General features: G+C 39.4%; 1 protein-coding gene across 3 annotated transcripts; it reads left to right on the forward strand.

The window, feature by feature from the left end:
- Positions 1-800: 800 nt before the first annotated feature.
- gpatch1 (G patch domain containing 1) lies at positions 801-11566 on the forward strand. 3 transcript variants are annotated; one of them, XM_079867891.1, is made up of 19 exons: positions 801-921; positions 1045-1179; positions 1266-1351; positions 1462-1625; positions 1708-1805; positions 1947-2002; positions 2458-2706; positions 2815-2965; positions 3147-3226; positions 3307-3511; positions 8036-8419; positions 8511-8689; positions 8805-8932; positions 9309-9618; positions 9739-10018; positions 10116-10250; positions 10537-10631; positions 10708-10844; positions 10969-11566. In XM_079867891.1, the coding sequence occupies exons 1-19, from the start codon at positions 852-854 to the stop codon at positions 10994-10996; spliced, it is 2970 nt and encodes a 989-aa protein (XP_079724017.1). In that variant the 5' UTR covers positions 801-851; the 3' UTR covers positions 10997-11566. The 3 variants fall into 3 exon arrangements, with proteins under 3 accessions (XP_079724017.1, XP_079724018.1, XP_079724019.1); XM_079867892.1 differs by having other exon boundaries at positions 10711-10844; XM_079867893.1 differs by having other exon boundaries at positions 2461-2706.
- The last annotated feature ends 1475 nt before the right edge of the window (positions 11567-13041 follow it).

The raw sequence follows: 13041 nt of genomic DNA on the forward strand, positions 1-13041 counted from the left end.
TGAAATGTTTATGCCTATGACATGATGCGCTGCTTTTTGTTGTTTTTAAAAGTACTTTTATGCGACTAAAGGCTGCACTAGTTTAACATAAAAGAGTCACAGGCTAATGTGTCATGGTTGGCTGAGATTTTATTTACTTTCACTCCAGAGATAAAATCTATAAGAATATGTGTTGGCAATAATAAAAGTTGTTTGTAATACAGAGTTTTTTGCTATTTGTTATTATTAATGTCACTGAAACAAACTAGTTAACACGAAAACCAAGGCGTCTGTCAGTTGGCAAAGTTTAATAAGCTTAGTGGTTCGAAATCTGAGTGAATTATTTCACATACTTGGGCCATCATCACGTCTTCCTAACATCACGCAGGGAATAGGTTATTACAAAGTCTTTGCTATTACATAATTCAAAGCGTTCCGAGAATTCTACATTGTTTTCATTGTAATTTTTTTTTTTTTTCAGTTTGGTTTGTTGTAGCCATTATACACTTGAGTACAGATATAAAACGGTTTATTTCGAAACTCTGTATAATTTGTGGTTACATTGAAAAATACAACGTTTTAAAAAAGTGCACCATCTGTCGATAAGTTTATCACTCCAAATGTCCTTACTATGAATTAATGAATCTGACAATCGGAACCATTATGAATCATTTATGTTGAGTTGACTCGAGAACCGCTCGGGCCGATTCATGGGCCCAGTCCCAGCTGGCACACTTCACTTCATAATGCACTTTCGGTCTTGTGGACGATTCCTCTGAAGTGATTCGTTGGAAAGGTCCGAGTCAAAAGAACGATTGGTTCATGAATTGGACGTAGCAAGAGCTCACGGGGCCACCGTACTTATTGTAAACATGGCGTCCGACGAAGATAGCGATGAGGATTTCGTGTCTTACGGAACTCCTTTAGAGCCTCTAGAAGAAGGTACTAACGTTACATGTACACTGTAGTTGTCATTTGCTTGAATGTGCAGGTTTTTGATGCATAAGAGCTGTGAATATTTAATGAAAACGTGAATTCCACGTTGTTCGTATATGTGTATTTCAGACGAACCCAGCAGAAAGCCAGTCCCCGTGCACGAGCAGACGGTTAAAGATGAGAAGGGGCGCTACAAGAGATTTCACGGAGCTTTTACTGGTGGCTTCTCCGCTGGTTACTTTAACACAGTGGGCACCAAAGAAGGTCAATGCCAACCTTGCTCAGTGCAGTAATGCTTTTGATTCTGTTAACCGGGTTTTGTAGTTTAACTAATCTGCTATGTCCTTTAGGCTGGGCACCATCAACATTTTTATCAACTCGACAGCAAAAGGCAGAGAGGCAGAATGCTAGACCAGAGGACTTTATGGATGAGGAGGTTAGTGTGTGAATCCTTGGTTCTCACACGTCAACACTCCTGTGCCTTAATACCTGTAAAGTTGTTGGCGTGTACTTTTTTTTTCTAATACATTATATGTTTTGTAAAAGGATTTTGGTGAGCATGGTATTGCCCCAAGAGAGATTGTCACTACAGATGATTTTGCATCGGAGAGGAAGGATCAGTTAAAAGACAAAGCACGAGCCGTCAGCTCGATTGCTGCTCTGATACCTGGAGACACTGGACTGCTAGAGGAGCTTATTGCCCCTGCACGGTAAGCATCACTCTAACTAATATGGGCTAGCTCTAATGTAACTGAAAGCTAAACTTATTACATGTCATTGTGTGATTGCTAGGTCATCTATTGGTGTGGAGCTGCTGAGAAAAATGGGCTGGAAAGATGGCCAGGGAGTCGGACCAAGACTGAAGAGAAAGCAACCCAAGCAAAACACTGGTGATGAGAGAAGATATAACAGATGTTTTGTTTTATCTGAAGTGCCATTTTTAGGTTTTAGGTCTGGAAAGTATGATTTGATGTGCTGAGCACAATGTTAACATTTCAAGAAGCTTAGCTTTGCTCTTTCTCGTCTTTCAGATGCAGTTAGAGTTTATGGCTGTGTTTTGCCGCCCAATGGATCTGAGGAGTCCGAGGTGGATATTGGTTAATGTTTTGGGGTTCTGATCAGATTAATTTGAAATGTGTAATGGCTGCATCCAAAATTGCATATTCTCTGAGTAGGTACTCCTTTTGATTTGGTACTTACTTCGCGACCAGTAAAAAAGATGTTATAGTATGATTGTTCTCTGGAAGTACTACATTCATCATGTTGTCATAGTCATGTGACCTACCAGGGTCAGTTGCTTTGCTTCACTGCTATTCACAAATTTCTCCAGTGGGTTCATTGGATTGTAAAGTGTCCATCAGATGTGCCCCTCAGAATCTAAGTCATCCGGGTACCTTTTGCCTACTGTTTATGAATACTGTGAATTCGGACAAACTACTTGTTTCACATATAAGTATGCATATTCAGATGCAGCCTATGTGATTACTATGTGAAGAATGGACAGATTTTAGTCATACTGAAAAACTTTTTATTTTTGTTCAGGAGGATGATGATGAATTTGCTCCAGAGAATGTGACCTTTGCCCCCAAAGATGTGATCCCAGTGGACTTCACCCCTAAAGTGGACTCCCATGGTCTGGGTTACAGAGGGCTGAACCCTCTACAGGCCTTGGAGGGCGGATCAGGGTCAGGACATATAAACCTCTTCACGATTCACTCTGATAGAGCAACCAGCTTATTTGGAGACAAAAAAAAGTCAGGACTGCAACGCAGGGGCGGGATTGGAGGACAGGTAACGCCAACGTCCTGATCTGTAATGGCCTAGAAAACTAAATTTGCTACTAAAACTAAAACACTCCCATTAGAAGAAACATGCTGACATCAGTGTATATGTGAGTAGGCTTTTGGAGTTGGTGCAATGGAGGAGGAAGATACCGATATTTATCATAAGGACTCCATGTCCAACTATGATGCTGTGCTGGGAGGAGAAGAGCCAGGGGATGGGCTCTATGGATGGACTGCTCCCCAGCAGTATACCAGGAAGAAGAACGGTTGGTGACATAAAGTCCTTGGCTGTGTCCTCATAATGTCATGATGCATTTATGTTGCTTCAGGATGTCAGAACTGGGTGCTCTTTGAGTGTCTTTTGTAATGTAACCATACTGTTTCGTGTCAAATTGTAGGCTTAGCAGGAAAGATGGCTCCTCTATGACAAATGTATTTTTGTTCCAGACTCAAAAAGAGATGTGGCGTATTCGGGCAGGATTCTGGAGGGGTTTACATTGGCCTACCAAGCTGCAGAAATTAAAACTGTAATGTACAGCACTATTATTACTTTATTTGGTGTGAAAAAGTTGTGCTGTTAAATTAGGCTCACTGGTTTTGTTTCTAGGTCTATCCTCCCCCTGATCTGCCCCGTGATTATCGGCCTGTACATTACTTCCGTCCTGTGGTTGATCCATCCTCTGTCAGTCCTATTGTTGCCCAGGCACTGCAGGCTTCACGTGGACACCTATCACAGGATGTACCACAGCAGGGTCGTCACAATTTAGACTCTGCTCAGAGACGTGACATGCTGGGAGAAAGGCCTCTAGAGGGTAAGGATGTCTCTGTGTATGTGTTGTGGCTGTTTTAAGAGTGATTTGAATTATAGATTTGTGATTGCAGGTAGATTCAGATCAGAGCTGTCACATTTTCATTACACGAACAAAAACAATTCACAATATGATCATGATATCTATAGAAACTTTGAAAAAAAATAATGCTCTCAGTCAAATTTATCTTTACATTTATTTTGTTTTCTCTTTTTTTGGCCAAAGAATCACTCAAAATCGTAGGGAGGTGGAGAGAGAGTACGTCTCAGATCTCATAACTTCCTTGTTAGTCCAAAAACAGCGTTTATTGAAACCAAGCTCCCAAAACAACTTGTTTTGGATTTTGTCTCAGTATGACGTCATAGTGCAAAAAAAAAATAGGGCTGTAATCAACCAAAGAAAATCTTGGTCGACTAAAGTCCTGAAATTTTCGACTAAAAATGACGTTAGGAAAAAAAAAAACTTTAAATTAATTAGCTGCGCACTGTGCACCTTGTTGTCCGCCTAAATGAATTATAAATAAACATAAAAAACTAGTAGGCTATTTGCAGTATTAAATCATTTTTTGACGTAATTATTTTGCACTGAAATGAGTCTGACACATTAGTCTGTCGGCTCTGGCAGCGTTGCTTCACGTGCACCTGCGCAATATCAGATCAGAGCCTATGATTTCCGAAAATAGTACTATGTTGTCAACTAGTGATATCATGACAAGAACTTTTGAGGAATATGTAACATAATTTAGACAATTGTTTTGTCATATGTATTATAATAACTGACAGACACTATAATTTCAGCCGCTCTGTGCAGCTCGCGAACATAGAAGCTCAGCTTCGCGGCTGAGACACGAATAGACTATTAACTTAAAGCTTTTACTCTTAAACACAAAAGGCACGTCCACTTTAATAAAAAAAAAAATTTTTATTAAACAAACCAGATCAAGTAATAATATTCAGCAAACCTTCTAGTAGTAGCCTACTTTCTTCAATCTGTCTCTCTTCTCCAGTGGGTTGGGCTAATCCAAAAGAAGTGAAAACAAGGGGGGTGTTCTGAAGACAGACTGTTACCAGTGAAACAGGGGTGCTCTGAAAACACCCCCATTAGCAATTAGTGCTTTCCACCTGATGAAATGAACGCGGCAAAACTGATGAAATGAACGCAACAAAACTAATGAAATGAACGCGGCAAAAAATCGACCAATCAGAATTTTAGTCGAGCCAGAACGTATCGACCAAATAATCGACTAATCGACTGGGAGATTACAGCCCTAAAAAAAAACGCAACTGCAGAAGAAGATCAACGCCTACTAGGGGTGTAACGGTACACAAAAATCACGGTTCGGTACGTACCTCGGTTTTAAAGTCACGGTTCGGTTTATTTTCGGTACAGTAAGGGAAAGAAATGCAAACATTAAACTGCAGGTTGTTTATTACTATAAACTTTTTTTTAACAATTTGTTTACACTTTTTTAAACACTTTTTAATAAAATATAATAAAATAGATATAAAATAAAAAAAAAGAATAAGAAATAAAATACTGCTGCAAAGTTCTCCACTAAATAAAATACTCTCAGTCTCAAACCAATATCACATAATAAGATATAATGAAAAATATAAATAAATAACTATGATTACAGTGCAGCATTACCAATCCCAGCTTGTAGGCCTGCTCATATTTAAAAATTAAGGCTGGGAATCGATAAAAAAAAAAAAGAACTAATTAATTGCACAATTTGCTGTAATTAATTGCAATTCCTCCAAGCTTGTAATCATCAATAATTAAACTTATAATCACCTAATTAAATGAAACACGGGGAAAAAAGGAACAGAAAATAGCCCTATATTAAAATAATATTAAACATAAATATATCAATGTATTATTATTTTTCAATAATCAATCAACATAATCAATTTAAGAATTTTTTTTTTTTTTTCACTTTTTTAATAATTATCAAAATAAAATATAGTCCAAAGCTATTATTACCAGAGCTTGTGATCAGAGCAGGTCATTTTACCATTTTTGCCAGCATAACTAAACCAGCTCAGCAAACAGAAGTGTACTACTGAGAAATTTCACTCTGTTTCACACTGTTTTGGGTGTTTTGAGTGTTTGGGCCGTTAACGACAGAGCAGAACGCGCAGCGCAAACACGGACTCGAACATTGAGCAGAGAGCGCAGCGGGCCGACACACACACACACACACACACACACACACACACGAAACGGAGAGTGCGGCGGCGCACACGGAGCGGAAAAGCTTTTTTTCGCCCTGCAGTCTATTTTATTGGTTTAGGTTACAGTGACGACGGATAAAACACTGGTAAAACATTAGAATCAGCTGCAGGGCGGGATTTGCGCTGAACGCGGAGACTTCCGCCACTTAATATGTTCGTGTAGAAACACGAAAATGTACCTATGTTCCGCACACAAAATATTGCATGCAGTCATTCGGTACACACGTGCACCGAACCGAAAGCCCTGTACCGAAACGGTTCGGTACGAATACACGTACCGTTACACCCCTAACGCCTACTTCTACATCATTGCCCCTTTAGCCTCGCCCAACAATTCACTCATGCTCCAGATTGCGTCCGTAAGACACTGTTCGATTGTTTGCTTTATTTTACTGCAGATTAGTTTTTTAACAAGACAGTTTGACAGGCTTTTCAAAGAGACTAAAAATAAAAGATGATGCAGTGCTGACTATATTTTGGATCCAACAGTAATGTCACTCACAACACACAAGTGTGAGTAACAGTGTTTTTACCATTCCTTTGTCTGTTACAGATTATTTGATATGTACTCCCTTTACTGAAAATGATTAACAATGAATATAAGAATGACAGTGCGACAAACGATGGTACACAAAACACAAAACACCATGGGCCCTATCTTGCACCCAGCGCAATTGACTTTGTATACCGACGCATGTATCATTCCTATTTTGCACCCGACGCACAGCGGACTTTTCCCTCGACAGACGCACGTCGGTAAATTAGGGAATGAACTTGCGCTCCCGGGGGCGGTTCAGCGAATAGAGGAGCCGTGTTCCGGTGCAAATGTTCCCTGGTGCTATTTTGCAGTTTCAGAAAACAGTTCCACCACTGACCAGGAAAAACCTCGTCTAAAGTCAGTGGTGGTTATTCAGATGCTATTTTAAGGGCGCATGCTTGGCCATAATGTAGCGTGTGCACAACGCACATACACTTTGCTTCTCTCATCTACACAGACGCAGCAGTTCACATTTTTGCAAACCATACATAATTACAAGGAAAAATATTCCACATGAAGGAAATCATTGTTGTGTCCATGACGATGTGAAAAAATAGGCGTAAATCTAGCTTACACATTTACCCAAATTATTGTACGTCTGTTTAACCGAAGCTAATTTGGGTGGGTTTCCCAAAGTCCCCAGTGTCACTTCTCTGTCTTTTACGGCCCTGACGAGAACGTCGGTCTCCTCGGCTGTGAACCGCTCCTCGCGTGCGCCTGGCAAATCCGCCGTTATAATAGCAATCCGCCATGAAACAAGCGTGCCTGCTCTTAAAGGGAATGTGAGATGTAACTCTGATTTGGTTTATTTCACGTTACGCCCAAACCACACCTATGAGAAATGTAGCTACTTCAGACCAACCCATTTTAGATCCGAGATCTGCCCACAAAGTTACTTGCTTTTCGCGTTTGATACTTGCGTTTCATATCGTTAAAATAGGGCCCCATATGTCATCCTTTGTCAACTATAACTGTTAAAATTCCAGGTAGTTAAACTTTATTTTCCACAACCAAGACTTACAAAGAATATGTAATACACATAAATTAGTGCGCGTGCACATGAAGGGGGGTGTGGGGAGTGGAGGTGAGAGAAGCATGAAGAGGGAAGTTTGCAAGAGGAGAGATGTCCTAGACGACGACAGCGACTAACATTAGAATGATATTCTCTTGAATTTTGATATGGCCGACACGCGACCAAAGAGACGACATTCCGATGAACAAATAGCAAAGGAGAGGGAAAAGGAGAAGCAAAGTCCCGGATTTACATCGGAAACTCCTGTTTCAGGAAGCACGGAATGGAGAGGGAGGGGGAGGGGGAGGGGGAGGGGACGGGATGAGGAGGAGGGAGGGTCGAGCTAGCCTCCGTTTTGTTTGACAATACTTCGAACGAAGAAGTGACGCCACCCAACATCGCTTAGAGCACTTTTAATTACCATGCTGGAGTATCCTTCGTATTTGAGGTGTAGGTTTTTCAAACGTATGGCGAACATCGTAAGTTTTCACACAAAAAAATCCTCATGGTAATGGTGGGGATGTCAAATTATTTTAAAATGCAAAACTGTTAGCCAATCATAGCAGTGTACAAAAACATGATAGAAAATAGCCTATTACTTCTAAATTAGGGTGTTTTTTGATGTAAAAAACTTGCTAACATTATAAGTGGACCTCAAAGAACATTATAAGATTAAAAAAAAATGCAGTTTGTTACTGCTTTTAATACAATTTATAACCCAAACTTTTGTTTATGTTCTATAGGCCCTAGTTCTGTGTTTGAGTTGCTTGACAGTAAGGACAGAGAGCGTCTGAATGAGTTCCGCAGAGCGGCCGAGGGGCGGAATAAGCCAGCGGGAAACCTTTCCTCAGCTGCGGATCGAGCTGCCGTGGTGGCTTCGGCTAAAGCCGCCGCTCTGCAGGCCCTGTCCAGCCGTTTCAAGTCAAACACCCCACAGCCTGATTCCCACACTCAGAGCATGACCTCTCCAATCCAACCTCAGGCATCCTCTGAGACCCAGATGGCTTTGAATGCCTGGTCTGCTCCCACTGCAGATGCTAGCAAAACCTTTAAACCATTTTCAAACAATCCTCAGAAGCAGGCCCGCTACGATCTGTACGTCAACAAACTCAAACAGGGCAATAAAGGTGAATTTGAACATTTTATGTTTGGTCTGATTTATCCTGGATTTTCCTAATCTGTGCTTAGCTAAATACCTGATTTCCGCACTATTTGTAGATGCCCTGGACTCGAGTCTGGACTCCTCCATGACGGAGTGGGAGAGAGGGAGAGAAAGGGACGAATTTGTACGCGCTGCATTACTCTATAAGCCCAGCAACTCTTCTCTCTCCTCACGCTTCACACGTAGCAAACAAGAGGACGACACAGACAATGTGGAGGTCACACGGGATCAAGAGGTTAGGAGCTCTTTGACATAAGTTCAGGAAATTCGTTTGGTTATATTTCCAGTATTGTCCACTGTTAAGCAACTTGTTTTTATTATAATGGTACTTTAATATTCACTCTCTTTAGAATGATGTGGATGACAAGCAGGCCGCTGTGAAGATGAAGATGTTTGGGAAACTGACCAGAGAAACATTTGAGTGGCACCCTGATAAACTATTGTGTAAAAGATTCAATGTTCCACATCCTTATCCAGGGTAAGACGCAGACTTGTGGATCAAATCATATGCTGTATCTGAAGACATTCCTTTACTAAATTAAGGACAAATGTCTTTAATACAAAAAAAAAAAAAAAAACCTGTTGAATTGCCCTAATTGAGGAAAAAAATAAATAATTTACAATCATATTAAATTGCAGTCTTTTTTTTTTTTTTTTTTTTCAGTGCAATTCAACTTTTTTTTTTTATGGAAGGGATTTTCCACCAACCTTTAAATTAATGGAAAGATACAAATGTAACTAAAATGATTACATTTAAGTTTACATTATTATTATTATTATTATTATTATTGCTTCAGCATTAGGAATGGTTTGTAACAAATTTCTCTTTCATTTATCTTTTTTCTGTTTTGCAGGTCTAGTGTAGTGGGAATGCCTAAAATAAAGAGAGATAAGTACTCAGTCTTTAACTTCCTGACCATAACGGACAGCAGGGAGGCCCCGAGTGCTCCCAAAATTCCCAGCTCCAGCACAACCCTTCCCTGTTTGACTCCAGAAGTCTCAAATAAGAGATCCAGGTGGGATGTACCAGGGCAGGCATCTGAAACTAAAGACCCACTCAGTGCATTCCTCAGTGAAACTCGCAGTGAGGTTTCAGCGGCCCAGCAAAATGAAGCTGGGGTCAAGACCCAGACAGAATCTCCACATGCTTCTGTCACTCCAGAGGTATTCTTCACCCCTGAAGAATAAATTCAGAAAGTTTTCACCTAACTTGAAGCTAAAGTATTTTTTAAATTAGTACTATATACAGCAAAACCTCAATTTAATGATCACATTTCTGTGCAGGTAAAAGTGGCACTGTCTGATGGGCAGCAGATTGAACAAAAGACTGAAGAGGAGGAGAAGGAAGAGGATGAAGAAGAGGTAAGGCCTCCAATGGATCTCTTTAAAGCCATCTTTGCCAGCTCGTCGGATGAGAAGAGCTCATCGTCATCTGAAGATTGTAGCGAGGAAGAGGACGAGGTGGCTCTTCCAACATCTGAACCAATCCAAAGCGGTGCAGGGACAGTGAACCCTCTTATCTCAGCTCCGATCACTCCTGTTCCTGACATCAGCAATGTGAAAGGTATGCTTTATATGAGAAGTTCCATTAAAAACCTCTTTCAGTGATGCAGATGTCATTGTCATAATCATTTATTGACTTTATTTTCTCTCCCCCTCAGATTTGAAGCACCTTACAGCCCAGAGCATGCCGTCTGCTGGAACTGCAGCACAAAATACTCAGTCCTCCGATAATGCTCCTGCTAAATCACAAGGCCTGGATGAAGAGGAGTTTGGCCCCAGACTGCCACCCCCTGGTCAGTCACTGTAACCACTACCGTTACCACCACCCTCAATTTATCGTGTAAACACTGTGACTACCTGTTGAAGCAATAATACTAACTTATTTCATTAAATAATAATGATGATTTCAGCTCAATCTCATAAGACATAGTTTCTTTACAAGAATATATCTGATACTTGGTAATATATGGTAATATACAGGTGCAGTAATTTTAGCTTTATTACTTTTTCTCTTTCATCCAGAATTTTTTTTTTTTTTTCTACTAACATCAAGTTTTACATTGTTCCTCTCTTCATCAGGGCTTGTGCCACCTGCACGCTCACCGCAGCTGAAGAAACAGAAGAAAAAAGAGAAAGAGAAACACAGAGCCAAGAAGCACAAGAAAGAGAAAAAGGTACAGTTTTTCTGGAACAGATTTATTCGGTCTGACTTCTTTGCAAAACTAGAAATGACATTGTTTCTTTTCTCAGAAGAAAAAGAACAAGAAACATAAGCATAAAGGGAAACAGAAGAAGAGGGTGGAGGAGTCCAATAGCAGCTCAGACGACACTGACTCTAACAGTGAAGATGAAAATAGAGTTGTGTCTACTAGTGAACTGCTTCAGAGGTCAGAGCTCATATTTCCAATCATATAGGATTTTATAATGCATCTTTAATTGGTACTGTATCTTTGTATACATTTTTTTTAATTTAACGGCTTGAAAGATGATTTCTCTCTCTCTCTGGCTTAGGTTAAAAAACATCAAGAACAAGAGATAGAAGAATTGAGAGTGAGGAAGTTGTCTTACGGAAACGTCAAGATAATACACTGTGTGTGTGTGTGTGTGTGGGTGTGCACATTTATTTACATAAGTGTACCTAATGTTATGATTGCAGATATTTTTAATAAAAATGTTTAAAAAAAAAAGTATTGTAATGAAATGTCAACAAACACAATGTGATCAAACTACATTAACCTTGTTGTAATGCAACAGTAATTTGACCATATTCTGTTAAGATTCATGTTACTATAAAAGCAATTACGATGAATGAATGAACCAAAGGAGGATAGCTCAGATGGGAAGACTCAGGTGAACCTTAAAACCTGCAATCAACTGTGGAGCAGAACTGTACCTACTTATGAGCTTTTTGAGACATGAGTTTACATGTTGTTTTGTGCCTTTAACTTTAAGAATTGTTCTTGTCTTTTTTTTTTCTCCCACTGTTATACATCCATTTATGAGTGCATGTGAAGGCAGGTTTATTTCTGTCACATTTTCTTGCTTACACATAAGGGTCCCTTTTACCTTGTAAATAAAATTGCTAGTCTGCTGTACATTTAATTAATTTAATATTTTGTGTAGGCTAATTTGTTCATTTAGTCTAGGTCCCACATTTTAACTAGGGATTTTGACTAATGTTGAAAATGTTGGAAACACAGTAAAAATAATAATAATGGTGGTTACATTTTAGGGGGGCCTCCAGGTAAATAAGGGTGGATTTCAACGGTGACGTGTAACGCAGTCACTCTTACTAGCCACTTTGGCAGGTTTGAATTTTATATGGGCCAGAATTGATACACAATACAAGCTGCGCTTTCTCGCTCTCTCATAATGATCTCTCCGACACACAAACCTTTTTTTACACACGCATAATTTTACTAATTCCCATAGATTTTATGCTCACACCTAAATTGTGTTGTTTTTCGCTGCTTAAAGTGCTTAAACAGTCCAATACATACACAATAATGTCAAATTGCCGGCCTTGTTGAGTATTTATGTAAACACAGTCAGTTATGTTTTCAGTGTAATGGATCCATGCATCAGGTCTTAAAGTGACAGCAGCCTAATATACCGGCTGCCAAATTATGAGATAATAAAAATATTCAAGTGGCACTTTTCCCCCATGGTATCGATGTCAAAATTGTGGCTAGTGAAAATGCTGAGTGGATAGTAACTTTGGAAAACCACTAGTCACAGTGGCCAGTGAGCAAAAAAAATGAATGTCAAGCACTATGGCACTAAATGGCATGAGACTTTGTGTCTTTCCTACACTTGCTATTCTTCATACTTAAGTATAATTATATATGAAATAAATATTATATATATATATATTATTAGTATTTTTTTTTATATAGGAATTTTATAATAAATCCAAAAGCAAAACACCTGAAAAGAAAATGGTGTGGAAATGGCTACTGAATGGAAATCAGCAGCTGACTTTGACACATTTATTAGCCTTGGAGTAAAGGTATTTGTAGTTTTGGTTTCACTTTGAAAATTGATATATTGATGTGTCGTTGTTTTTTAATAAATAGAAAAAAAAAAGAGAAAAAAGAAATGATTAATAGATTAAACATTGCCAACCTAGACAAGATGAATCTAGACTTAATGAATACTAGCTCGATAGTTAATGATTTGAAATGACATCAGTATTCAGGGATTGACTTGTAGGGTGGCGTAGACTAAATTGTTCATGCTTACCCTAGTATACCAAAATATTAAATATCAATCCCTCACTGGGGCCGCTAATATGTAAATCCTAGAATCGCCTCTGCATGGATGCTCGCACGTTGAATATCCTCTCGTAGTTTACAGACACGCAGTGTGTCTATACCGTACAGTACAGATACCTAAAGTAACGACCAATCACATAGCGGCGCCGTGGCTTAGTTGGTTAAAGCGCCTGTCTAGTAAACAGGAGATCCTGGGTTCGAATCCCAGCGGTGCCTTTTGTACCATGCAGGCATTACGCTACATTCAGCTACAAAACGCTGTATAAAACAATGACATATGCTTTAAAACGAAACATTTAAAATGGACTAA

This window comes from Squalius cephalus (genome assembly GCF_949319135.1).
Source record: "Squalius cephalus genome assembly, chromosome: 3".
Classification (NCBI taxonomy): Eukaryota; Metazoa; Chordata; class Actinopteri; order Cypriniformes; family Leuciscidae; genus Squalius; species Squalius cephalus.